A 26,474-nucleotide genomic window follows, 5' to 3' on the forward strand; every position below is an offset into this window, starting at 1 on the left:
TTCCCCCTGAACAGCTTCTTTATTTCTATCTCCAGCATTATTTACACAATTCAAAAAGAAATATGTGCTAACGGATTAAAATCACACAATTCTCAAACACACGATAACAAAGACAGATTCATTAAATATAAGAGTGGAGTACTCTGTGTACCACCATATCATCATTACACTTACCATAAAACTCTTTTGGAGAGGAAAGTTATTCTCCAAAAGAAGTATTGTCAAGACAATGATATTCAGAGGAGTTAGTTGGCTAAAGCACACACAGATCATGAGACCAGGCTAGTCAGAAATTGCTTCTCCAAGAGTCTCACAGTCTTTCACTGTGAACTGGAACATTCTTACTGTGTGTTCAGTGGTGAGCTCCTCCCAGGCTGACTCCTGCCCAGGGTTATACTGCATACAGTCGTATACCCTTTTCACACTACTACGCCAAACCAAGCTGTACTTGGCTTGCCCAGTTACACATCTCCCATAGTTGCTGGACCCATGTTGGAAAGAATAATGTGAAAAGAAAATATGCTGGCCAGCACAGTACTGTTTGGGTGAACCCTGTGGCGTTAAGCAGGCACTGGGTTCTCCAACTCTGGTCCTGGAAGGCTGCTGGGTGGGCAGTTGGAGACCCGTGCCTGAGTCTAGAGCTGTGTCTGAAATGGCCTCCTATCCCTTTATAGCAGGGCTTCAAAAGTATTCCACTATAGCGGGAGTAGGGAGCCATTTCAGACTGGCCTTAGTAGTGAGATAGAATCATAAAAAGGCTTCCCAGGTGAAACATCTAATGTAAGGCGCTTACAGAGCAGTACAGTATTATATTGTAACACATACTATTTGAACATTTCAATAGAGCTAAATGTTCTCATACGTTGTTGTATTTTAGACAAGGTCCCCAAGCCCCTCAAATACCCAGCAAACACACAACAGGGGTGATATCTTCGGTCCTTGTACCAGCTCTCACATAGCTTCCTCTAACCCGCTTTCACAGAACAACACCACTAGCCTGGTGTTCCAGTCTTTTGGTGCTTTGGCCAACTCCTCTCTGAGTTCCTTCATTGTCACACAAAACATGTATGGCTTGACAATGATAGAGAAGTTGGCTACATTAATTATGGGAGAAGGCTAGAAGAGTGGACTACAGCACATACAGTATGAAACCAGACTAGAAGAATGGTAGCCAGAGGTGGCAGGTAGCCTAGCGGTTAGAAGCATTGGGCCAGTAACTGATTGGTCTCTGGTTCAAATTCCTGACTTGTGGTGAGCTGACTAGGTGAAAAGTCTCTCAATGTGTCTTTGAGCAAGGCACATAACCCTAATTGCTCCTGTAAGTTACCCTAGGTAAGAGCATCTGCTAACTGACTAAAATGTAAGAGTTGGCTACAGTATGAAACCAGGCTAGAAGAGTTGGCTACAGTATGAAACCAGGCTAGAAGAGTTGGCTACAGTATGAAACCAGGCTAGAAGAGTTGGCTACAGTATGAAACCAGGCTAGAAGAGTTGGCTACAGCACACACAGTAAGGGCTTGATTCAATCTGTAGCACTGAAGATCAGCATTATATCATGGATCTTCAGCAATACGGATTAAATCAAACCCTCAATCATTGTAAAGAACCAAACAACGGTAACATTTCAAATAAAGGAGGGTCCATTTTATCCTAAATAATCTGGGAACTGTAGCCTGGTTGCTGTTCAGCCAATTACATGCCACTCCTTGTATTCATTGTCTTTCGCCAATCTTCAAATATGAACATTCTATCATTATGAGCTTGAGAAGATCAGAGGATTTGATCCTGATTCGATAACCGTCACAGTTATCCTCCAATCACAATGTAATTGTAAATCCGGGTTTGCATTTTGAACTTTAGGAACGTCGATAAGCCAGTCTCTTTGGCAAATAACAGGAGTGGCAAGGAGTGGAATGTTAGCTAAAATGACAGAGGAACCCAGGTGAACTTCCCAGTACTTGTATACAGAGAAATAGGCCTACATTGTCTCGGTGCTGTTAAGTGGATGGAAAATATCACCCCTTTTTTAACGGATTACAAATGTGATCTTTAGAAGACACTGAGATACTACTGATTGGTCTCACTCTAACGTGGTGCTGAAAGTTAATCACCTCCAAACCATCTCACAGTTTTACAACTATAATCAGTTTAAGGCCTAAAGATTGGGATGGATCTGTGTATGAGTGTGTGCGTGTGTGTTATGGTAAACTGCTGGTTCTGGTTCTTCTCCATTGGAATCTCAGACGATCTAGGAGGATTTAGTCAGCAAGTTGCTGAGAACTGCAACCAGAAAAGGACACGCTGGGTTAACAACGGACAATCACAACACCGGCAGACTAGTGGTTGATGTGTTTGACTTATTAAGATACTACGTACCCTGGGGATTCGACTGGGTCTCAGCCTCCTCCTTACGGGCACTCTCTACATCCCCTGATGGAGAGACAGGGAATTCATTACTATTTCTCTCAATGTAGCTGTGTCATTAGGTAGTGTATCTTGGTGAGAAAAAATGTTTTCCCATTTCAAGAGGTTAAATTTCAAAAAGAAGATAGTAAGTGCCTATAAAGTAACAATTAAAATAACAGGGTTGACAATTTCATCTTAAATCAGCCATAATCCCTTTTTATGACAGGGGGAAAGGAAGCTGGTTGTGTGCAACAGGGAGGGGCAATTGAATTCAAGCTCACCAACATTTTTAGGGCCCGATTTGATCAGATCTGCTTTAGCCGAAATCCTCATAGCTGATATTTTGACGGTGTTGGAGGTGGAACTGCGTGAGCACTGTCAAATCCACAAGCGGATCCCGGCATTATACCTAAAGCAGACACTGCTATTGGCTGCACGAAGTCGCATTAAGAGAAATCCCATGCAGCCTTGTTTACAAGTTCGAACACTGGAAGGCCGAAAGAAATCCTAATTATTTTGTTTAATGATTTTGAATTTGAGCGTCATTATTTCTATATAGCCTACACTTTCTCCTTCTGAACTTCTAATGCCATTGGGTGGGTGTGGCTTCGAGACTATGATCACAAAAGCAGCTGCTCACCAATTTGACAGATCCAATGCAGTTCCACCACCAACAAAACATCAACTATGTGGTTATCGTTATGTTATCGTTATGTTGGCTATCGCTTTTACACTCTGATTCTTATTGAGTCCAGGTCTGAATTGTTCAAACATTTCTAGCCTGTCTATCTATGGGTAACAGAGTGGAAGTGTTGTGCTCGACCCGTTCAGTTTTCTACCACATGGCCAAAAAGAGTAGAACCAGCTCACCGGCTTTTACACTAGGATTTGACTATTAGATGTATGAATAGTTTCACCATATTAAAAAGAGAGTTCAGTTCATATAACAGGGTAGACCTTAAAATGAGGGATAGAATAATCTGACTATTAAATTAATCACAAATCACATGACATAAATAATCATCTTCAGAAATGACTCTGTCAAAGCAAAAAAATGACTAGGGCTTTACAATACTGGTGAAAACATTGAGAAATGTTGGGATTCAGTGGATTAAAATCTTTCTAGAAGTCACAGAGGGATATGCTAAAAGGATGAATTTTGGCACTTAAGCAAGTCTTTATTCATATAGAAAATCAGATTTATTGAATTTTTCCATGTGGTCTATATCAAAGGGCACTTCATTGAATAAATATTGCTGTACAATTTTACTTAAAATATCAAAGGGACGCAAAAGGTACTCTTTCCGTGGAACAGGCCAGCTACAGCAGCAGACAGTATGTAGTTGATGGTATATCTCACCTCCACTGTTCTTGAAACAGAGCTTCTTCTTGTGATAGGTGAAGTATCCGGTGGCAGCTCCAACGATCGCCACGCCGATAGCACACAGAATGCCCACCACCGAGCCAGAGCTAGACCCTATAGAGACAAAAGTGGTTATAACACTGCTTATAATGCAGCTTGTTGAAAGGTTCTGTTAGGTGGTTATATACAGTATTTTTACAGTAGATATGCAATACTGTATTTCGCAACAAAGATGCAGAGTGATGCAGTTGCATCCATAACCATATGTATATACACTGTTGGGCTCTGCTTGTGTCCAGAGCAGTGGCGTTCCCTATGAAATGTGCTGCGTGTGTGTGACGAGTGTGTGTGAGGTGTGTGTCTGTAACACCAGCTACAGCAGAGATTATTCTGAAACATACATCCAATAATTACAATATGTTACCTTCCACACAACTGTCAGCAGATACAGCTATTAACTCACTATGTCAACAGCTGTTAACTCTGTCACCACGTCAATCTGACTTCTTCCACATAAGACAATGTAACACGACAGAATACTATCACAACCGAGTCACTACATACAAGAAATAACAACCATAGTTCAAATTAATAGAACCCCCCGCCCCCTCACACTTCACTTGCTAAGTATCACTTTTCCACTTTCCCCAATACATTAGTGCAATAAACAAGGGATACTTTGAGAGTAAGCTGTGAGGAAGTTTATTTTCTTTTGAATCTCCCAATGCACCTGCAAATCAACCTGTAGATGACTGAATGAATACCACTGTCAAGTAAATACCAACCAACCACACAGTAGAGATACCACATGTTTCCCAGAGGGTTCTCCATAGACCCCAGAAGAGTTCTAACTGGAACCAAAAAGGGTTCTCTTATGATGACAGCCGAAGGACCCTGTTGGAACCCTTTTTTCTAAAAGTGTACACACATAAAAATATGTTTATTTATCCAATGTATTTATTTATATGAGTAATTTATTAATTTTCATATTCTGTTTGATGTGCAGGGGCAGCAACAAAAACTGCACTGTGTACTTTCAGGTTTAATGTGTTGTGTGTAGACCTACATGGCTAGTATCTGTGTATGGATGAACATAGCTTAATCATTAAGTGGGAAAACTGCCTCTCTGTTCTATTGGACTTTTAATACTAGGGTTCATATAGAGCCTGGAGCTGTATCAGTCACCACCCTGTAATACAGACAGAGAGAGAGAGAAAGAGAGCACTAGACCAAGCCAATGGTCTGAGGCCAAACCACACGACTAACAACATTGTCATCCTACAAGAAATATGGTATAGAGGAGATGGACCCACTGGTTGCCCTCTAGGTTAAAAGAGCTGGTAGTCCCAGCCACCAAACTACCAGGTGTAAAACAGGGAAGGGACTCAGGGGCTATGTTAATTTGGTATAGAGCAGAACTAACTCACTCTATTAAATGAATCAAAACAGGAACATTTTACAAATTCAAAAGGAAATGATCTCAACAGAGAAAAATGTCTTCCTGTGTGCTACCTATATCCCCCAACTAGAATCCTCATACTTTAATGAAGACAGCTTCTCCATCCTGGAGGGGGAAGTCAATCATTTCCAGGCCCAGGGACATGTACTAGTCTGTGGTGACCTAAATGCCAGAACTGGACAAGAACCGGACAAGAACCTGAGACCCACAATACACAAGGGACAAACACCTACCTGGAGGTGACAGCATTCCCTCACCCATATGCCCCCCTAGGCACAACTACGACAACATAACCAACAAAAAGGGTCACAACTCCTGCAGCTCTGTCGGACGCTGGGTATGTACATAGTCAATGGTAGGCTTCAAGGGGACTCCTACAGTAGGTACACCTAAGTTTTCAGAATGACACAAATATTAATTGTCACAAAGTTTGCTGCCTCAGTTTGTATGATGGCAATTTGCATATACTCCAGAATGTTATGAAGAGTGATCAGATGAATTGCAATTAATTGCAAAGTCCTTCGTTGCCACGAAAATGAACTGAATCCCCCTAAAACATTTCCACTGCATTTCAGCCCTGCCACAAAAGGACCAGCTGATATCATGTCAGTGATTCTCTCCTTAACACAGGTTTGAGTGTTGATGAGGACAAGGCTGGAGATCACTCTGTCATGCTGATTGAGTTTGAATAACAGACTGGAAGGTTCAAAAGGAGTTTGATGCTTGGAATCATTGTTCTTCCTCTGTCAAACATTGTTACCTGCAAGGAAACACGTGCTGTCATCATGGCTTTGCACAAAAAGGGCTTCACATGCAAGGATATTGCCGGCAGTAAGATTGCATCGAAATCAACCATTTATTGGATCATCAAGAACTTCAAGGAGAGCGGTTCAATTGTTGTGAAGAAGGCTTCAGGGCGCCCAAGAAAGTTCAGCAAGCGCCAGGACCGTCTCCTAAAGTTGATTCAGCTGCGGGATCGGGGCACCACCAGTACAGAGCTTGCTCAGGAATGGCAGCAGGCAGGTGTGAGTGCATCTGCATGCACAATGAGGCGAACGACTTTTGGAGGATGTCCTGGTGTCAAGAAGGGCAGCAAAAAAAGCCAATTCTCTCCAGGAAAAACATCAGGGAGAGAGACTGATATTCTGCAAAAGGTACATTGATTGGACTGCTGAGGACTGGGGTAAAGTCGTTTTCTCTGATGAATCTTTTTCTGATTGTTTGGGGCATCTGGAAAAAAGCTTGTCCGGAGAAGACAAGGTGAGTGCTACCATCAGTCCTGTGTCATGCCAACAGTAAAGCATCCTGAGACTATTCATGTGTGGGGTTGTTTCTCAGCCAAGGGATTGGGCTCACTCACAATTTTGCCTAAGAACACAGCCATGAATAAAGAATGGTACCAACACATCCTCCGAGAGCAACTTCTCCCAACCATTCAGGAACAGCATGATGGAGCACCTTGACATAAGGCAAAAGTGATAACTATGTGGCTCAGGGAACAAAACATATTTTGGGTCCATGGCCAGGAAACTCCCCAGACCTTAATCCCATTGAGAATTTGTGGTCAATCCTCGAGAGGCGGGTGGACAAACAAAAACTCACAAATTCTGACAAACTCCAAGCTTTGATTATGCAAGAATGGGCTGCCATCAGTCAGGATGTGGCCCAGAAGATTATTGACAGCATGGCAGGGCGGATTGCAGAGGTCTTGAAAAAGAAGGGTCAACACTGCAAATATTGACTCTTTGCATCAACTTCATGTAATTGTCAATAAAAGCCTTTGACACTTATGACATGCTTGTAATTATACTTCAGTATTACATAGTAACATCTGGCAAAAAGTTCTAAAGACACTGAAGAAGCAAAATTTTGTGAAAATGTATATTTGTGTCATTCTCAAAACTTTTGGCCACGACTGTACTGTAGACAACTTTATCACTGACCTCAACCCAGAATCTCTCAGAGCATTCACAGTCAGCCCACTGACACCCCTGTCAGATCACAGCAAAATCACAGTCTACTTGAACAGAGCAATACTCAATCATGAGGCATCAAAGCCAAAGGAACTGAATAATATTAAGAAATGCTATAGAGGGAAGGAAAGCAGTGTGGAAACCTACCAAAAAAACAATTAGGTAACAACAAATTCAATCCCTTTTAGACAACTTCCTGGATAAAACATTTCACTGTAATAGTGAAAGTATAAACTTCATCTAAACAGTATATTTGACCTCTCACCTTCCCTATCAAATAAAAACATGTCAAGTAAGAAAATTAACAACAATGACAAATGGTTTGATGAAGAATGCAGAAACCTAAGAAAGAAATTGAGAAACCTATCCAACCAAAAACATAGAGACCCAGAAAACCTGAGCCTACTCCTTCGCTACGGTGAATCACTAAAACAATTGTATTTTACTAGGCAAGTCAGTTAAGAACAAATTCTTATTTTCAATGACGTCCTAGGAACAGTGGGTTAACTGCCTGTTCAGGTGCAGAACAACAGATTTGTACCTTGTCAGCTCGGGGGTTTGACCTTGCAACCTTCCGGTTACTAATCCAACTACTAATCTAACCACTAAGCTACCATGCCGCCCCTACCATGCCGCCCCATATAAACACAGACTGTCACGTTCTGACCTTAGTTTCTTTGTTATGTCTTTGTTTTAGTATGGTCAGGGCGTGAGTTGGGTGGGTTTGTCTATGTTTTGTTTTCTATGTTGTGTTTTGTGTTTGGCCTGGTATGGTTCTCAATCCGAGGCAGGTGTCGTTAGTTGTCTCTGATTGAGAATCATACTTAGGTAGCCTTTTCCCACCTGTGTTTGGTGGGTGTTTATTTTCTGTGTCTGTGTGTTCCACACGGAACTGTTTCGGATGGTTATTTCACGTGTCCTTTATTGTTTTGTTTCAGTGTTCGCTTCTTTTAATAAGCTTGGGGGTTTGAACTTGACAAAATATAAACCCTCCAACCGAAAAAGATGTGGTATTGATGGTATCCTAAATGAAATGATAAAATATACAGGCCACAAATTCCAATTGTCTATACTTAAACTATGTAACATCATCCTCAGCTCTGGCATCTTCCCCAATACTTGGAATCAAGAACTGATCACCCCAATCCACAAAAGTGGAGACAAATTTGACCCCAATAACTACCTAGGCGTCAATAGCAACCTTGGGAAAATCCTCAGCATTATCATTAACAGCAGACTCATACATTTCCTCTGTGAAAACAATGTACTGAGCAAATGCCAAATTGGCTTTTTACCAAACTAACGTATAACAGACCATGTATTCGCCCTGCACACCCTAATTGACAAAGAAACAAACCAAAACAAAGACAAAGTCTTCTCATGCTTTGTTGATTTCAAAAAAGCTTTTGACTCAATTTGGCATGAGGGTCTGCTATACAAATTGATGGAAAGTGGTGTTGGGGGAAGAACATACAACATTAGACAGGGATGCAGCTTAAGCCCCAGCCTCTTCAACATATATATCAACTAATTGGCGAGGCCACTAGAACAGTCTGCAGCACCCGACCTCACGCTGCTAGAATCAAATGTCAAATGTTTACTGTTTGCTGATGATCGGGTGCTTCTGTCACTAACCAAGGAGGGCCTACAGCAGCACCTAGATCTTCTGCACATATTCTGTCAGACCTGGGCCCTGTCAGACCTGGGCCCAGCAAGCTGGTCCTGGGGCTCTGTTCACAAACACAAACAGACCCACAAACCCAATTTTGATCAACTCCCATATCTATTGGGTAAAATACAACAGTGTGCCATCACAGCAGCAAGATTTGTGACCTTTTGCCACAAGAAAAGGGCAACCAGTGAAGAACAAACACCATTGTAAATAGAACCCATATTTATGTTTATTTATTTTCCCTTTTGTATTTTAACTATTTGCTCATAATATGACATTTGAAATGTCTTTATTCTTTTGGAACTTTTGTGAGTGTAATGTTTACTGTAAAAGCTATTTCACTTGCTTTGGCAATGTAAACATGTTTCCCATTCCAATAAAGCCCTTAAATTGAATTGAATTTGAGAGAGCGAGAGAGAGAGAGAGAGAGAGAGAGAGAGAGAGAGAGAGAGAGAGAGAGAGAGAGAGAGAGAGAGAGAGAGAGAGAGATACATCATGGGACAAAACACCCACAGAAAATCCACAGAAAGAATGTTGCTAAAACATCCAAAATGTACAAAGAAATTCCACAAACCATGAGTGCAGGGCAGGACTTGGAAGGTTCATGCAAGTACAGAGCATTTATAGTGAACAGTCTTTGCCCAAAGAGTGGCATGTTAACAAAACTGGCCCAAATACACAAGATTGACATGAACACAAATAATCTGTCCCCAAGGGCAAAACTTAGACAGCTGGAGGTGAATAATAAGAATGCATACATCGACGATTGGCAAAGTGAGGTTGAAGTTCAGAGAAAGACTTCACTTAAGCAGAATACTTAACACGTGTAAAAGACCCCAAACAAAGAAAAACATAAACCAAATACAGAATTAGTGATGATAGCCTGGCAATTGAAACAGGACGCCATCAAAAAACATGGCTGGCCAGAGAAGACTGACTACAGTATGTCAGAACTGTGGGTCAGGAGAGATAAGAAGTGAAGAACACTTTCTAATCTTCTGTCCCAAATATAGATTACATAGAGAGTCCTTTTCCCCCAAATTCATCATGAAAATGTCAAGAAATTGGACAGAACAATCAAACAACAATCAAACACTTTCTTTACTTTTGGTGCAAAGGTATGTGGTGATAGAGTTGGCAGCACAATATGTCACAGCTTGCCACAAGTTAAGGGAGGAAATAAAACATGTACTATCTTCTCCATAAATTATAATTATAGTATATAGACTATATAAATACCAACAATATTTTTCCTTTTTCTCTTATATATATATATATTTTAATATTATTATTACTTTAATGTTGTTGTTTTTTCATTACATTAATTTGATTCTGAACGTTGACCATTATTACACTTTTGTAATAGATATTTATTTGTTTTTATTTATTACAGTATATAGGTATTTCTATAATGCGTGACATCAAAAACAATGGTTTGATATACATTTAAATATGATTTTCTTGCAGATTCACATTTGTATTTACAGGAACAAGAGTCTAGATATGCACAATGAGACAGATCGTTGCGACATAGGGCTGTGCATTATCATGCTGAAACATGATGTGATGGCGGCAGATGAATGGCACGACAACGGGCCTCAGGATCTCGTCACGATAGCTCTGTGCATTCAAATTGCCATCGATAAAATGCAATTTTGTTTGTTGTCTGTAGCTTATGCCTGCCCATACCATAACCCCACCTCCACCATGGGGCACTCTGTTCACAACGTTGACATCAGCAAACCCTTTGCCCACGCGACGCCATACACATGGTCTGCGGTTGTGAGGCCGGTTGGATGTACTGCCAAATTCTCTAAAACGACGTTGGAGGCGGCTTATGGTAGAAATTAACTTTCAGTTCTCTGGCAACAGCTCTGGTGGACATTCCTGCAGTCAGCATGCCAATTGCATTGTGTTGTGCTACAAAACTGCATATTTTTCAATGGCCTTTTATTATCCCCAGCAATAGGTGCACCTGTGTAATGATCATGCTGTTTAATCAGCTTCTTGATGTGCCACACCTGTCAGGTGGGTGGATTATCTTAGCAAAGGAGAAATGCTCACAAACAGGAATGTAAACAAATTAGTGCACAAATTTGAGAGAAATAAGCTTTTTGTGTGCATGGAAAATGTCTAGGATCTTTGATTTCAGCTTGTGAAACATGGGACCAAAACCTTACATGTGGCATTTATATTTTTGTTTGGTATAAATATATTTTTTGTATTAAAGCTATTTTGTTTTTCACCTAACCTATAGCCTGACCCATTAACTTATGTATTACTGCCCCCAGTTGCAAGAAGTGGCATACCCCCCAAAAACTATACAACACGAATGGCTCCTAGACTCCCAATTTGTGGAAAAAAGGTTCCAAAACAGTTCTTTGTCTGTCCCCATAGGAGAACCTTTTTTGGTGCCCGGTAGAACCCTTTTGGGTTCCATGTTGAACCCTCTGAGGGTTCTACATGGAAGGGCTCTCCTATGGGGACCGTAAAGAACCCTTTTAGGCTCTAGATATAACTTTTTTTCCTAAAAGAGCAAGCATGTTTCTGTCTCTAACACTAACCCTAAAACCAAAACTAGATAATATATAAAAAACAAATTTAAATCATGTATGAAACTAAAACTAAATAAAAACTAGCAATCAGATCTGAAAATTAACTGAAACTAAACAGAATTTCAAATAATATTTAAAAAACGGATAGAAAACCCCCCACAAAACTATAATAACCTTGTCTAACACACACACACACGCATACACACACACTCACACACACACACACACACACACACACACACACACACACACACACACACACACACACACACACACACACACACACACACACACACACACACACACTCCTACACACATGCACGCAGACACACACATTCACACACACACAATGGAAATGGAATGTGGGGGAGAGAACTCTCTGAGACAAGAAGGGACACTGAGACACTAAGACACTGAGACACTAATACACTGAGCCCCGCATATCACAGTATGGAAACTAGGAACTATTCTACAGTATGGAAACTAGAAACTATTCTACAGTATGGAAACTAGAAACTATTCTACAGTATGGAAACTAGAAACTATTCTACAGTATGGAAACTAGGACCTATTCTACAGTATGGAAACTAGAAACTATTCCACAGTATGGCAACTAGAAACTATTCTACAGTATGGAAACTAGAAACTATTCTACAGTATGGAAACTAGAAACTATTCTACAGTATGGAAACTAGAAACTATTCCACAGTATGGAAACTAAAAACTATTCTACAGTATGGAAACTAGGACCTATTCTACAATATGGAAACTAGAAACTATTCCACAGTATGGAAACTAGAAACTATTCTACAGTATGGAAACTAGAAACTATTCCACAGTATGGAAACTAGAAACTATTCTACAGTATGGAAACTAGGAAACTATTCTACAGTATGGAAACTAGAAACTATTCTACAGTATGGAAACTAGAAACTATTCCACAGTATGGAAACTAGGAACCTATTCTACAATATGGAAACTAGAAACTATTCTACAGTATGGAAACTAGAAACTATTCTACAGTATGGAAACTAGAAACTATTCTACAGTATGGAAACTAGAAACTATTCCACAGTATGGAAACTAGGACCTATTCTACAATATGGAAACTAGAAACTATTCTACAGTATGGAAACTAGAAACTATTCTACAGTATGGAAACTAGAAACTATTCTACAGTATGGAAACTAGAAACTATTCTACAGTATGGAAACTAGAAACTATTCCACAGTATGGAAACTAGGACCTATTCTACAATATGGAAACTAGAAACTATTCTACAGTATGGAAACTAGAAACTATTCCACAGTATGGAAACTAGAAACTATTCTACAGTATGGAAACTAGAAACTATTCTACAGTATGGAAACTAGAAACTATTCTACAGTATGGAAACTAGAAACTATTCTACAGTATGGAAACTAGAAACTATTCTACAGTATGGAAACTAGAAACTATTCCACAGTATGGAAACTAGAAACTATTCTACAGTATGGAAACTAGGAACTATTCTACAGTATGGAAACTAGAAACTATTCCACAGTATGGAAACTAGAAACTATTCTACAGTATGGAAACTAGAAACTATTCTACAGTATGGAAACTAGAAACTATTCTACAGTATGGAAACTAGAAACTATTCCACAGTATGGAAACTAAAAACTATTCTACAGTATGGAAACTAGGACCTATTCTACAATATGGAAACTAGAAACTATTCCACAGTATGGAAACTAGAAACTATTCCACAGTATGGAAACTAGAAACTATTCTACAGTATGGAAACTAGGACCTATTCTACAATATGGAAACTAGAAACTATTCCACAGTATGGAAACTAGAAACTATTCCACAGTATGGCAACTAGAAACTATTCTACAGTATGGAAACTAGAAACTATTCTACAGTATGGAAACTAGGACCTATTCTACAATATGGAAACTAGAAACTATTCCACAGTATGGAAACTAGAAACTACTCTACAGTATGGAAACTAGAAACTATTCCACAGTATGGCAACTAGAAACTATTATACAGTATGGAAACTAGAAACTATTCTACAATATGGAAACTAGAAACTATTCCACAGTATGGAAACTAGAAACTATTCCACAGTATGGCAACTAGAAACTACTCTACAGTTTGGAAACTAGAAACTATTCCACAGTATGGAAACTAGAAACTATTCCACAGTATGGCAACTAGAAACTATTCTACAGTATGGAAACTAGAAACTATTCTACAGTATGGAAACTAGGACCTATTCTACAATATGGAAACTAGAAACTATTCCACAGTATGGAAACTAGAAACTACTCTACAGTATGGAAACTAGAAACTATTCCACACTATGGAAACCAAACTATTCCACAATGTGGAATCTAGAAACTATTCCACAGTATGGAAACCAAACTATTCCACAGTATAGAAACTGGAAACTATTCTACAGTATGGAAACTAGAAACTATTCTACAGTATGGAAACTAGGACCTATTCTACAATATGGAAACTAGAAACTATTCCACAGTATGGAAACTAGAAACTATTCCACAGTATGGAAACTAGAAACTATTCTACAGTATGGAAACTAGGACCTATTCCACACTATGGAAACCAAACTATTCCACAATGTGGAATCTAGAAACTATTCCACAGTATGGAAACCAAACTATTCCACAGTATAGAAACTAGGACCTATTCTACCGTATTAAAACTAGAAACTACTCTACAGTTTGGAAACTAGAAACTATTCTACAGTATGGAAACTGGAAACTATTCTTCAGTATGGAAACTAGAAACTATTCTACAGTATGGAAACTAGAAACTATTCCACAGTATGGAAACTAGAAACTATTCTACAGTATGGAAACTAGAAACTATTCCACAGTATGGAAACTAGAAACTATTCCACAGTATGGAAACTAGAAACTATTCCACAGTATGGAAACTAGAAACTATTCCACAGTATGGAAACTAGAAACTATTCCACAGTATGGAAACTAGAAACTATTCCACAGTATGGAAACTAGGACCTATTCTACAGTATGGAAACTAGAAACTATTCCACAGTATGGAAACTAGAAACTATTCCACAGTATGGACACTAGAAACTATTCCACAGTATGGAAACTAGAAACTATTCCACAGTATGGAAACTAGAAACTATTCTACAGTATGGAAACTAGAAACTATTCCACAGTATGGACACTAGAAACTATTCCACAGTATGGAAACTAGAAACTATTCCACAGTATGGAAACTAGAAACTATTCTACAGTATGGCAACTAGAAACTATTCTACAGTATGGACACTAGAATCTATTCCACAGTATGGAAACTAGGACCTATTCTACAATATGGAAACTAGAAACTATTCCACAGTATGGAAACTAGAAACTATTCTACAGTATGGAAACTAGAAACTATTCTACAGTATGGAAACTAGAAACTATTCCACAGTATGGAAACTAGAAACTATTCTACAGTATGGAAACTAGAAACTATTCTACAGTATGGAAACTAGAAACTATTCTACAGTATGGAAACTAGAAACTATTCCACAGTATGGAAACTAGGACCTATTCTACAGTATGGAAACTAGAAACTATTCTACAGTATGGAAACTAGAAACTATTCCACAGTATGGAAACTAGAAACTATTCTACAGTATGGAAACTAGAAACTATTCTACAGTATGGAAACTAGAAACTATTCCACAGTATGGAAACTAGAAACTATTCTACAGTATGGAAACTAGAAACTATTCTACAGTATGGAAACTAGAAACTATTCCACAGTATGGAAACTAGAAACTATTCTACAGTATGGAAACTAGAAACTATTCTACAGTATGGAAACTAGAAACTATTCTACAGTATGGAAACTAGGACCTATTCTACAATATGGAAACTAGAAACTATTCCACAGTATGGAAACTATAAACTATTCTACAGTATGGAAACTAGAAACTATTCTACAGTATGGAAACTAGAAACTATTCTACAGTATGGAAACTATAAACTATTCTACAGTATGGAAACTAGAAACTATTCCACAGTATGGAAACTATAAACTATTCTACAGTATGGAAACCAAACTATTCCACAGTATGTAAACATCCAGAACACACACATTGGAGAGAGAGGCAGAGAGTGAGGGAGCAGGACTCACCTTGAGTTTCAGCTGTGCCTGAAGAAATAGAAGAAATAAAATCAAAGAAACAGACAATTATTCACATAACACACACACAAATAAAACATACACACACACCCCCCTATTATTGACATAATATATCATTAGAGGAAGCAAGGCCTTTACCTTCTGCTTCTGCTGCATGGGCTGGAAAAAGAGAAGGGGGAGGCATTATTCAAACCCAGTCGGTAATCTAGTTGATGCCCTGAAGGTATTTACTGCTATAGAGTTTCTGCTCTAACCGGTTGGAAAGGACAAATCTACATGCAAACACTCACACACACGTACTGTACTTAACCAAGTGTATATTTGCATATGGATCATAGTGAATGTGAGTCATTAATGACTGGAAATGTCTGTAAGCTGCAGCACCTGAAGGCCTCTCTGTCTCTGGTTCTCATGCATGTTGGAGCATGATAAACCTCCTGCATGTGACTCATTAGTCTATATTAGTCACTTTATTGGTCATAGACCACAATGAGCCCTGAGCAGTTAATATATTGTAGAAGCTGTTTTCTGACTCATCCATAGAGACTCCATATCTAACTGTATATGAGAATGTAATCATGATGTAGAAAAGTTCCCATTATTATATCAAGTGTCAGTTTCAGTTAACAGACATTTGTCTGGTTCTATACTGTGCTGGAGCCAACTCTTCTTGCCCAGTTCCATACCACATGTGTTGTAGCCCCTAGCAGCAGCAGTATAAGATACTAACCAACTGAGCCCCCGCTGCGCCTCTTCCCTCCCGCGGGTGTGTCTTCCTCATTCTCAGCTACAGCGTCCTCCAGATCCAAATCTCCCCCTGTTTCAGTTCATTAAAACAATGAGTTTTCATTTATCAACGATGTGGTGTCAACTTTAGTGTGGCGTGTAAAGCCAAACTAGCCCTTCCCCCTGAAACACACACACACACATAAAAACACGTGCTTAGTCACACAGGCCGTTGAGACTCTCACCTGTCTTCTCCTCCGTGGGCTCGCTCTCTGCTGGTGTTTCAGGCTCCGCCTCTGTAAAAGGAAGGATTGAGGAGATGTGAGACAGGTTTTGTCAGGGGAAAGGGAGGGGAGTGGAGACAGGTGTTGTCGGGGAAGAGGGAGGGGAGGTGAGACAGGTGTTGTCAGGGAAGAGGGAGGAGAGGTGAATAAAGGACTACAGGACTAAAGTAGCATTGCACACTGTATAGACGTGGTATCTGTGACTCCAGGGTTGTAGGCCTAGCTGTAAGAGCAGCACTGGCAGGTGAGCTAGACCTGAAATAAATAAAAACCAGCTCACTAAAGTCTGACATCAGAGCTTCTCAAACACAGTCAAACTGTGTCTCTACTTCTATAGTAAACTAACATTACTGGTTCACCAGAAAACTGCAGTCTTGTAAATGTAGGGGGGAAAGCGGAAATGTTTAGTACTGACAGTCCGATTTACCAAAGTAAATAAACCTTTCTTACCTGGTTCAAAAGCTTCAGACAGATCTAGTTCATCTGCAAAAAAAAACAGACACATAGAAACAGACATAAACACAAAGAAATATGAGCAGCACCTTCAGGCTGATTTATGACTGTCTGAGAGGCCAGAGTTGTTTGTTCAGTTAGAGCAAATGGGGGAAAACTCTTTAAAAAGGAGCAGGTACTACCTGAACTTGTCAAAGAAAGCTATATTTCAGTTTTTCCATTTCAAAAGTTTTGTGGTTTTTTTTGGGCCCAGATGTCAATGTCTAACTGTAAATATGGTCAGGTGAGAGGTGAGGGTTAAGGGATAAGGGGTGTGAAAGTGTTGATGTTGTGTTTTACCTTCATCTATCACTCACTACTACTCAGCCGCTATAGATTATCATCCATTTCGTCTGGTTAAGATTAGGGGTTAAGGTTAGGAACTGGGGTTAAGGTTAGGGTTAAGGTTATGGTTAAGGTTAGGGGAAGGGTAGCTAACATGCTAAGTAGTGGCAAAGCAGTAAAATATTTGTAAATAGTTGCAAATTAGCTAAAATGCTAAAGTTGTCTGTGATGTTATTCGAACACCCAACCTTTGGGTTGCAAGACATTTACGTTAAACACCCACCCATCCTCACTGACCAACCTCCCTCCTTTCGATTTTTTGGCTTAAGTAACCTTCTGTCTTATGTAACCATGACAAACATAACATATCAGACTAATTTAAGCTTCACAGATTTACTTTGACCATGTTACATCTAGTCTGAGGCCAGGGTGGAGAGAGAGGGAGGGGTGTGTGGGTGTGTATGTTGTTAGGGGTACACCCAGTACCGATTCATTTGAATTTAATCCGTCAGAGCATGTATTCCCAAACTGGGGTACGGGGGTACACGCAATGCCGTCAGGGGGTACGCCAAATAAAAATGTGATTCTGATTTTTTTTTAAAGAAAAATAAATAAATAAAAGTAGTAAGACATGTATAAATGCAACAGATACCATTAACAAGGGGCTAGAATCATCTTATATGGTGAGCTACCAAGTGGCTAGGACAGGTGAGCCCCATGCTACTGTGAAGGACTTAAATCTTCCTGCTGCCACAGATATGGCTGGGACAATGCTGAGGGAAAAGGCCAACAAAAACTATACAGACAACGCCTTCATCAAACATCACTGTTTCACAATGCATCAGTGTCATGGCAGGAGATGTTTTGAAACAATTACTGCTTCGCATACAAGACAGTGAATTCTATGTTACAGGTGGATGAGTCAACAGACGTGGCGGGCCTGGCACAGCTGCTGGTATTTGTCCGTTATGTTTATGGGGGGTCAATTAAGGAAGACATCCTCTTCTGCAAACCACTGGAAACCAGGACAACATGAGAGGATATGTTTAAAGTACTGGACAGCTTTGTTACATCAAATGGACTTTGGTGTTTAAGATGTGTTGATATCTGTACTGATGGCGCAAAAGCCATGACAGGGAGACATTTACTGACCATAATTTTCACTTGTCTGACCGCTTGCATGATGACGGGTTTCTTACACAACTGGCCTATCTGGGTGATGTTTTTTCTCGCCTGAATGATCTGATTCTAGGATTACAGGAACTCTCCGTAACTATAGTCAATGTGCGAGACAAAATTGAGGCTATGATTAAAAAGTTGGAGCTCTTCTCTGTCTGTATTAACAAGGACAACACACAGGTCTTTCCATCATCGTATGATATTTTGTGTGCAAATGAACTCAAGCTTACGGACAATGTCAAATGTGATATAGCGAACCACCTGAGTGAGCTAGGTGCACAATTACGCAAGTACAATCCCGAAATGGAAGACACAAACAACTGGATTCATTATCCCTTTCATGCCCTGCCTCCAGTCCACTTACTGATATCTGAACAAGAGAACAAGCGGTTCTATGAAAATTGAATTTAATCAGAAGACTATAACAGTTGGGGAACCACTGCGTTACAGAATAGTAACTTCAGGTCAACACACTGGCAGAAGTGTTTGGATTTACAGTTTAAGACTGCTTTCAGAGCACTTTCTCTGGCATTCCAACACACATTCTAAAATTCTTCTGTGTCTTCTGTCTGTCTGGAATAGAACTTGTACAGTGTCCTACGAGAAGTTCGTCGGCTAGAATGTCAGAATATGTTACTGTGGCTGGCTGTTGACTCTGTGTCGATCAGATTCCTCAGAAGACCAACTAAATTGTACTTGACCCTCCCCACCCACTTCACCTGTAACTCCATCCCCTCCAATTCAGTTTTCGAAAAAGTGAGGACAAACGGATCCAAGAACTCAAACCCAAAGCTATACAGCTAAATGAATTGAAACTGGTCCTATACACTTATATGCAAAGATCATGAATGTACTGTAGGCGTATGGGGTGTTTGACCTGCTGTGCATGTGTGTGTGTGTTTGTGTGTGTGTCTGGCTCACCTGGTTCAGCCTCAGCTTCAGGGGCTGCCTCTGATTTTACTGCTGGTTCGTCTACTACTTCTGCGTCCTCTTCCTCTGTGGCCGGAGCCTCCTCTTCCTCTGTGGCTGGAGCCTCTTCTGCAAGAGCGTCTTCTTCTGACAGAGTATCGTCAACTGTCGGAGCCTTTTCCTCTGTGGCTGGAACTTCCTCCTCCTCTGCAGCCTCCTCCTCTTCTTCTGCCGGAGCTTCTTCTTCTGCCGGAGCCTCCTCAGGTACCAGGGCCTCCTCGGAAGCTACTTCTTCTGCAGGGGCCTCGGGCTCTGCTGCTTCTGCCTCTGGTTCCTTCGCTTCTGGCTCTGTAGCAGGGTCTTCTGGAGAGAGGAACAGACTTTTCATTTAGCCAGCAGCAGTGTACCCCATCACATTTTATGACATCACAGATAAATATGACAGGTGTACTCTAATGAGCGTGTGTGTGTTGCAGTCAGAGGGGGCTGTGACATTCCCCTATTGTCTGTAAGGTGCAGCAATGTGCCAGAGAGTGTAACAGCGAAACAGCAAACAACCTTCTCACGTCAACCTTCTTACTTCTCTAAACCAGGTATGGCCATCTGGTCCAGGAGGGACACAGTGTATGCAGACTTTTGTTCAAGCCCTGCTTCTGATCCATCTCCTGATTCAACTGGTCTACACAGAATAGCTGATCAGTTGAAGGTGTTCAAGCTGGGTTGGGACAAAAGCCTGAACACTCTGCAGCCCTCAGAGACTGGAGTTGCCCTTCCCTGTTCTAGAGAACAGAATCAATAGTCAAACACAATCCAACATCAACAATGACAAAGGCAGACAGACTGGCTTGTCATCTTATGTGTGTACTGTCCTGTATGTGAGAGTTTCGTCAGGAAACGAAAGACAGGGACTTTAGACTACTGTACCTTAAACATACTGTACATACGTGTGTGTGGGGGAACCACATAAAAATGATACGTGTTGCTGTTCTCATGTGATATTAGACATGTTCTAAAGCTGTATGACTCATGTACATGAGAGAGACCTTATCCTGAGACTGACGCAGTGCCAATGCCTTTCCCCTAGTCCCATGTGTGTGTATATATGACATGCCAGAGACGCATGTGTGTGTGTGTGTGTGTGTGTGTGTGTGTGTGTGTGTGTGTGTGTGTGTGTGTGTGTGTGTGTGTGTGTGAGTGTGTGTCTTTAATAAAGACAGCCCTGTATTACATGTGTGTGTTAACAGGAAGTTTGGAACAGAAGGGAGAGGAGAGAACATAATGTTCATATTTGGGCGTTCCGTAACATTACAGCGTGAGGGCTGGGCATCATCAATTGGAACGATAGATGAGGCAGGTATACCCCACACAAACACACACTTAAATTCCCTTACACATAGTGCTATAATAAAAACAGGGCAAACTGCAACTCAAGGAAAGCTTTACTACAGAAAAGAGAAAATCACAACATGGGCAGCTCCAACTCTGGCATTCAGCAACATACTGTAACATACTGTAACATATACTGTAATGTAATGTAATATTATGTTATGTACTGTACAGGAATGATTACTCTTATCATTCCCATAGGAACCTAAAGAGAATACAAAACATGGGCACCATTTCACACACGCAGCGCCGCCCGGGCATAATGCTAAAAACCTGAAACATTTTAAAACACTGGGACGCTTATAATGTCAGGGAATCTATACTGTACAGTACACTACACTTTGAGTGATGGTTAATGAGTAAGTGTGTGTGTGTGTGTGTGTGTGTGTGTGTGTGTGTGTGTGTGTGTGTGTGTGTGTGTGTGTGTGTGTGTGTGTGTGTGTGTGTGTGTGTGTGTGTGTGTGTGCGTGCCTGCATGCCTGTATGCGTGGGTAACCTTGCCCTCTCTGGTAACAGCAGGTACTCAGTACAATGTGAGGTGGTTGACAGGTGATATGTTCCAGTTAGTTAGAACATTGTGTTCTCAGGTATTTCTATTGTGTGGTGGCGTGGAGGGACCCTGTTGTTGTTTTCCCTGTTTCAGCTGACCCTGTGGAATAAATGCACTACTTTTGGCCACACAGAACCCAATGGACAAAAGTATAGGTCACTATGGGGAATAGGCTGCCATTTCAGATGTACCAGTTGTTTTGAGTATCTGGAGGGTCACAGTAGAATCCAGGTGGCTCACAGCAGAGAACCACTGATCTAGAACATTCTACGGAACCACTGATCTAGAACATATACTGCTGCTCCTGTCTCTACATGTAGACCTGGTCTGGCTCTGAGCTGGGTGTAAGGCCATCTCCAAATACCTGTACTTGCGCTCTAAATATTAGCCATTTTGGGAATGTGAAAATAGAATATTTATAGGATGTATTTTTTTTTAAATTGAGTATGATTTAAATGGAATGATGTCATACTAATTTCAGCCTCTCATCTAGTAGAATTCTCTGCACACTATTGAGGAAGAGAATCGTCTTTTCAGACCCATGTGTGTTTGACAACAACTGATAATCAAAGAACGGGATGGAATGTAGCAAAATGAACGAATGGCAGGAAACAACATAACTGTGCATTAGATGTCACATTCTCAGTAGGATGAGCCTAGTGTGCTGTTATTCCTTTCTTACTGAATTTGTTTTTTACTAAACAGTAAGTTCTAAATAGTATGCAGGACGATTAGTACGCTGTATGTCGTTTTCGTAAGTAGTAGGCAAGACAGATTTCGGGCAAGGCCACAAAGTCATCTGGTCTGGCTCTGAGCTGTGTGTGTGTGCATTTGTGTGTGTTGTTTAATCTGTGTTTACATTTGAAAGGTGTAAACACACATACAGTGGGGGATCATCTCTCTCTCACACACACACACCCATACACACCCTCAATAATACACACACACTCCTACACACTCACTCACTCACCCACCCACTCACACACACACATAGACATAACCCTGGGGGAATGAGAGAGGCTGAGACTGGTTCTGAGTGTAGGGTGTAGTCTGCAGCTGGGCTGGATTGGGTTACTGAGGCAGCGCCCAGCCCTTTAGTACTGACATACATACGCACAAACACACACACACACACACGCACACGCACACAACCCATTCATCATGTACACACAAACCCACCTACACCCAAACAGAGCCTAGAGCACCATGACACTGTGACAGACCAGAACTCATCTCATGTGTGATATACAGTAAAGCTGTGTTCCAGCAATATGTTGGCACAATGAGATCACAGTATAATGTGAAGTTTTCATTAATGAACTGGCTTCAGATCAGAGTCTCCTGAGGGGAAGGAGGTGTGGCAGCCAGGACTCAGACTCTGTCTGTGGAAAACATAAACTATTATTTCACGACATTAACCAACATGACTTAGGCCAGATGAGACTGTAATAACTCTGATATCACATTAATACCAGGTCACAATCACTCTTAAAGCCAGATGCCTGTAGCCCTGCTAGTTGTGGAATAGAGATTGGTCAAAGGACAACACACAGGCCTATTGGTAAGAGATAGTACAGGATATATGGGTACAGGGGTAGAGGGAGACAGACAGAGAGAAAAGAGAGAGTGGAGGAAGAGAGAGAAAATGTGTGAAATAGAGGAAGGGTGACAGAACATGGACACGTGTTTGGTATCTCAGATTGTTCTGTCAATTCTCACATAGAAACTTAATTGGGAGGAAGTATGTTTGACATGCTTTTTACATTTGTATCACAAACCATTTTCTAGACAAACATGATAGAAGTGGCCATTTTAGGCCCTTTTAGACCTATACATGACTCCTGTGATCCTATGATCCTTGCACTATACATGGTACAGACAACATCTTGGTGTCATTATACTCCCTATGGTGATCTCTCAAATATGGAGTGTATAGATTCTGAAATATACATTTTCACATTCTTATATTTAACATAAAAAATATGAATAATAATGATTTTGATTTTGCTTATAACAATATACTCTTCAAAAACATCACATTTCCAGAGTGGGCTCTCTGCTATTTTAATTGATATGACCCATTTTATACAGAGAAATTAACATTATAGGCAGTGGTGGAAAAAGTAATACATTCTCATACTTGAGTTAAAGTAAAGATACCTTAATAATAGAAAATGACTCAAGTAAAAGTGAAAGTCACCCAGTAAAATACAACTTGAGTAAAAGTCTAAAAGTATTTGGTTTTAAATATACTTAAGTATTAAAAGTAAAAGTACAAATAATTTAAAATTCCTTATAGTAAACAAACCAGATGGCACAATTTTCTAGTTTTTTGTTGTTATTTACGGATAGCCAGGGTCACACTCAAACATTCAGATATCATTTAAAAACAAAGCATTTGTGTTTAGTGAGTCCATCAGATCAGAGGCAGTAGGGATGACCAGGGATGCTACCTTGATAAGTGTGCAAATTGGGCCATTTTCTGTCCTGCTAAGCATTCAAAATGTAACAAGTATTTTGGGTGTCACGGAAAATGCATAGAGTAAAAAGCACAGAATTTTCTTTAGGAATGTAATGAAGTAAAAGTATAAAGTTGTCAAAAATATAAATAGTAAATACAGATACCCAAAAAAACTACTGAAGTAGTAAAGTATTTGTACTTAAATACTTTGCACCACTGATTATAGGTCATTACCCAATCACAGCACTCCTTTAGGATTTCACATTCAGCAAGTCAGCGGCAGGGAGGGAGTGTCCTTTGAATCCATTTTCCCATTCACTGTGTTGGTGGTGCTCATATAATGTATCATACCTTCAGAATTAGCAGAGAGCCCACTGGAAATGTGATGTACTTGTAGAGTATATTGTTCCAAACAATATGTCTTCAAATGAACTAAATCAAAAAGGGTTGTTTTGAGATATTAATATTAATATGTTTAATGTTGAATAAATTAATGTGAAAATGTGTATTTCAGGATCAAGACACTCCATATTTTAGAGCACACTATAAGGAGTATAATGGAACCAAGATGTTGTCTGTATCATGTATGGTTCACAGATCATAGGGTCTTAGAGGAGGTATGTATAGGTCTAAAAAGGGCCTAAAATGCCCACTTTCATCATGATTAAAAATAATAATAATAATAATGGTTTGTGATACAAATGTAAAAAGCATTTCAAATATCCTTCCTCCCAATGTTTCCATGTGAGAATTGCTAGAACAATCTAAGATACCAAACATATCTTCAGATTCTGCTGGCATGGAATCACCCTACAGGAGTAGAGAGAAAGAAAAAAGAAAGGAAGAAAGAAAGAAAGAAAGGAACAGAACATGGACACAGACAGAGACAGTAAAGGGATCGATCACATTGTCCACAACCCACATGACTACATGTCCAGTAGGACACACCCTATAGGACACTCAATTAAATGAATTTTATAAATACCTTTTTACATCAGCATTTGTCACAAAATGCTTTATTAAACACACGTTTACCAGTGTACACACATTATAGATACATGCAGTACGACTATACTGTACATGCGGTAGGCCACACCTTATAGGACTATGAAGCTTTGGGCCAGTAACCAAAAGGTTGTTGGATCGAATCCCCGAGCTAACAAGGTAAAAATCTGTCGTTCTGCCCCTGAGTAAGGTAGTTAACCCACTGTTCCCCGTGCCTGAGGACGTGGATGTCGATTAAATGCGTAAGACACGGAACAGTTGAATGCATTCAGTTGACTACGTATCCCCCTTCCCTTATATACATACAATATAATGCATATCTACACACCAACAGCATATCAGGCTGAAAAAATGATGCTATCTGGCACATAGCCTACAGTGTGGATTTATAATGATACATCAGAGCAGGTTAAACAACATTATTTTTGTTCTGCATATCAGCCTCAGGTAGAGATAGACAGAAAAGGATTGAGGATGTATGTCATAGAAGTAGTGGGTGTACAAGGTGTGAGTACTTGACTAACTTGTCTAAGTAGAAACAGAAACATAAAGCACCATAAAATGAGTTGTAAAAGTGCTTACCAATGTACATTAGTGAATGTAAAAGTTCTTACCCTGTGTCTTGGCTCCAATCACCAAACTGCCCAGCAGGAGAATCCACAGGTATGACATCATGGGAACACAGTGTGCCGAATTACAAAGCTGGAGTTTTAGACTTCTCTGTTGAATAGTGAAAATAATACAAGTAGTAATGATTATGTTTCTGGTAATGTAGACTGGGTATGTGTGTGATCTGATTATAGTTTCTTGGCTATGTGTGTGATGTGATTATAGTTTCATGTTGCCTCCTCTGCTGCAGCAATCTTCTTACACCTTCTTTTTCACTGCATGGAACCAACTTTAATGGGCGTGTCTTTCTCCCAGCCACACCCTAGACATAAACTGTATTGTTCCATCAGACACCGTGCGCTGCGAACACGTGCCTGGCTGCGAAGTCGTCGCGTAAATTTCTATGGGAATGGAAGGTGATTGACTAATTGAAAATCTGTTTTCATAAGCCTGCACTAACAATAGTATGGACTGAAATCTTTATACGATGTCATGTTATTTGTGTGTAGAGATATGACATTTCGACCCATGTGGAAGAAAGTACTATTGAACTGTAACTGTACAGTGACTTTTGAGAAAAGTACAGACAATATGACACCGAATCATAGACACAGGACAAATACTCGCAGACAAACCTGGAGTTTAGTGGCCCAACTCTACGTAGCCTACCTGTGTAGTGACGATACCAATATGAGAGTGAGACCAGTGCAAATGGATGGTCTATTGTCGCCATCTAGTAATTCATAATGGTACTGAGATGAATTAATACGCTGAATTAGTGCGTGCTCTTATAATATGGTCATTAACGAAGCCCAAACTGACACCATGCTGATCATTGCGTTTTATTTATATGGATTTTCTATATATTCTATGTATAGAAAATAGAAAATCATATGTACATGGAACAAAAATATAAACACATGTAAAGTTTTGGTCTCATGTTTCATTCGCTGAAATAAAAGATCACAGAAATGTTCCATA

The 26,474-nt window shown here is 40.1% G+C and overlaps 1 protein-coding gene across 1 annotated transcript; it reads right to left on the bottom strand.

The window, feature by feature from the left end:
• On the bottom strand, positions 1-25,765 carry LOC112239788 (fibrous sheath CABYR-binding protein). The gene is made up of 10 exons (XM_024408199.2): positions 25,499-25,765; positions 19,495-19,845; positions 17,068-17,100; positions 16,579-16,629; positions 16,338-16,424; positions 15,746-15,766; positions 15,599-15,616; positions 3,767-3,883; positions 2,377-2,430; positions 1-2,280 (listed from the first exon to the last, which is right to left on the bottom strand). The coding sequence occupies exons 1-10, from the start codon at positions 25,557-25,559 to the stop codon at positions 2,249-2,251; spliced, it is 825 nt and encodes a 274-aa protein (XP_024263967.1). The 5' UTR covers positions 25,560-25,765; the 3' UTR covers positions 1-2,248.
• Positions 25,766-26,474: the final 709 nt, after the last annotated feature.

Source organism: Oncorhynchus tshawytscha, linkage group LG03 (genome assembly GCF_018296145.1).
Source record: "Oncorhynchus tshawytscha isolate Ot180627B linkage group LG03, Otsh_v2.0, whole genome shotgun sequence".
NCBI lineage: Eukaryota > Metazoa > Chordata > Actinopteri > Salmoniformes > Salmonidae > Oncorhynchus > Oncorhynchus tshawytscha.

Bases quoted from the DNA above. Each gene is read 5' to 3' on its own strand.
- LOC112239788 (XM_024408199.2), bottom strand. From the start codon at position 25,559: ATGATGTCATACCTGTGGATTCTCCTGCTGGGCAGTTTGGTGATTGGA. The intron at 17,101-19,494 runs GTGAGCCAGACA...TTTTTTTTGCAG, and splicing joins TGAAGCTGAGGCTGAACCAG to ATGAACTAGATCTGTCTGAA. The intron at 15,767-16,337 runs GTTAGTATCTTA...CTCTTTTTCCAG, and splicing joins GCGCAGCGGGGGCTCAGTTG to CCCATGCAGCAGAAGCAGAA.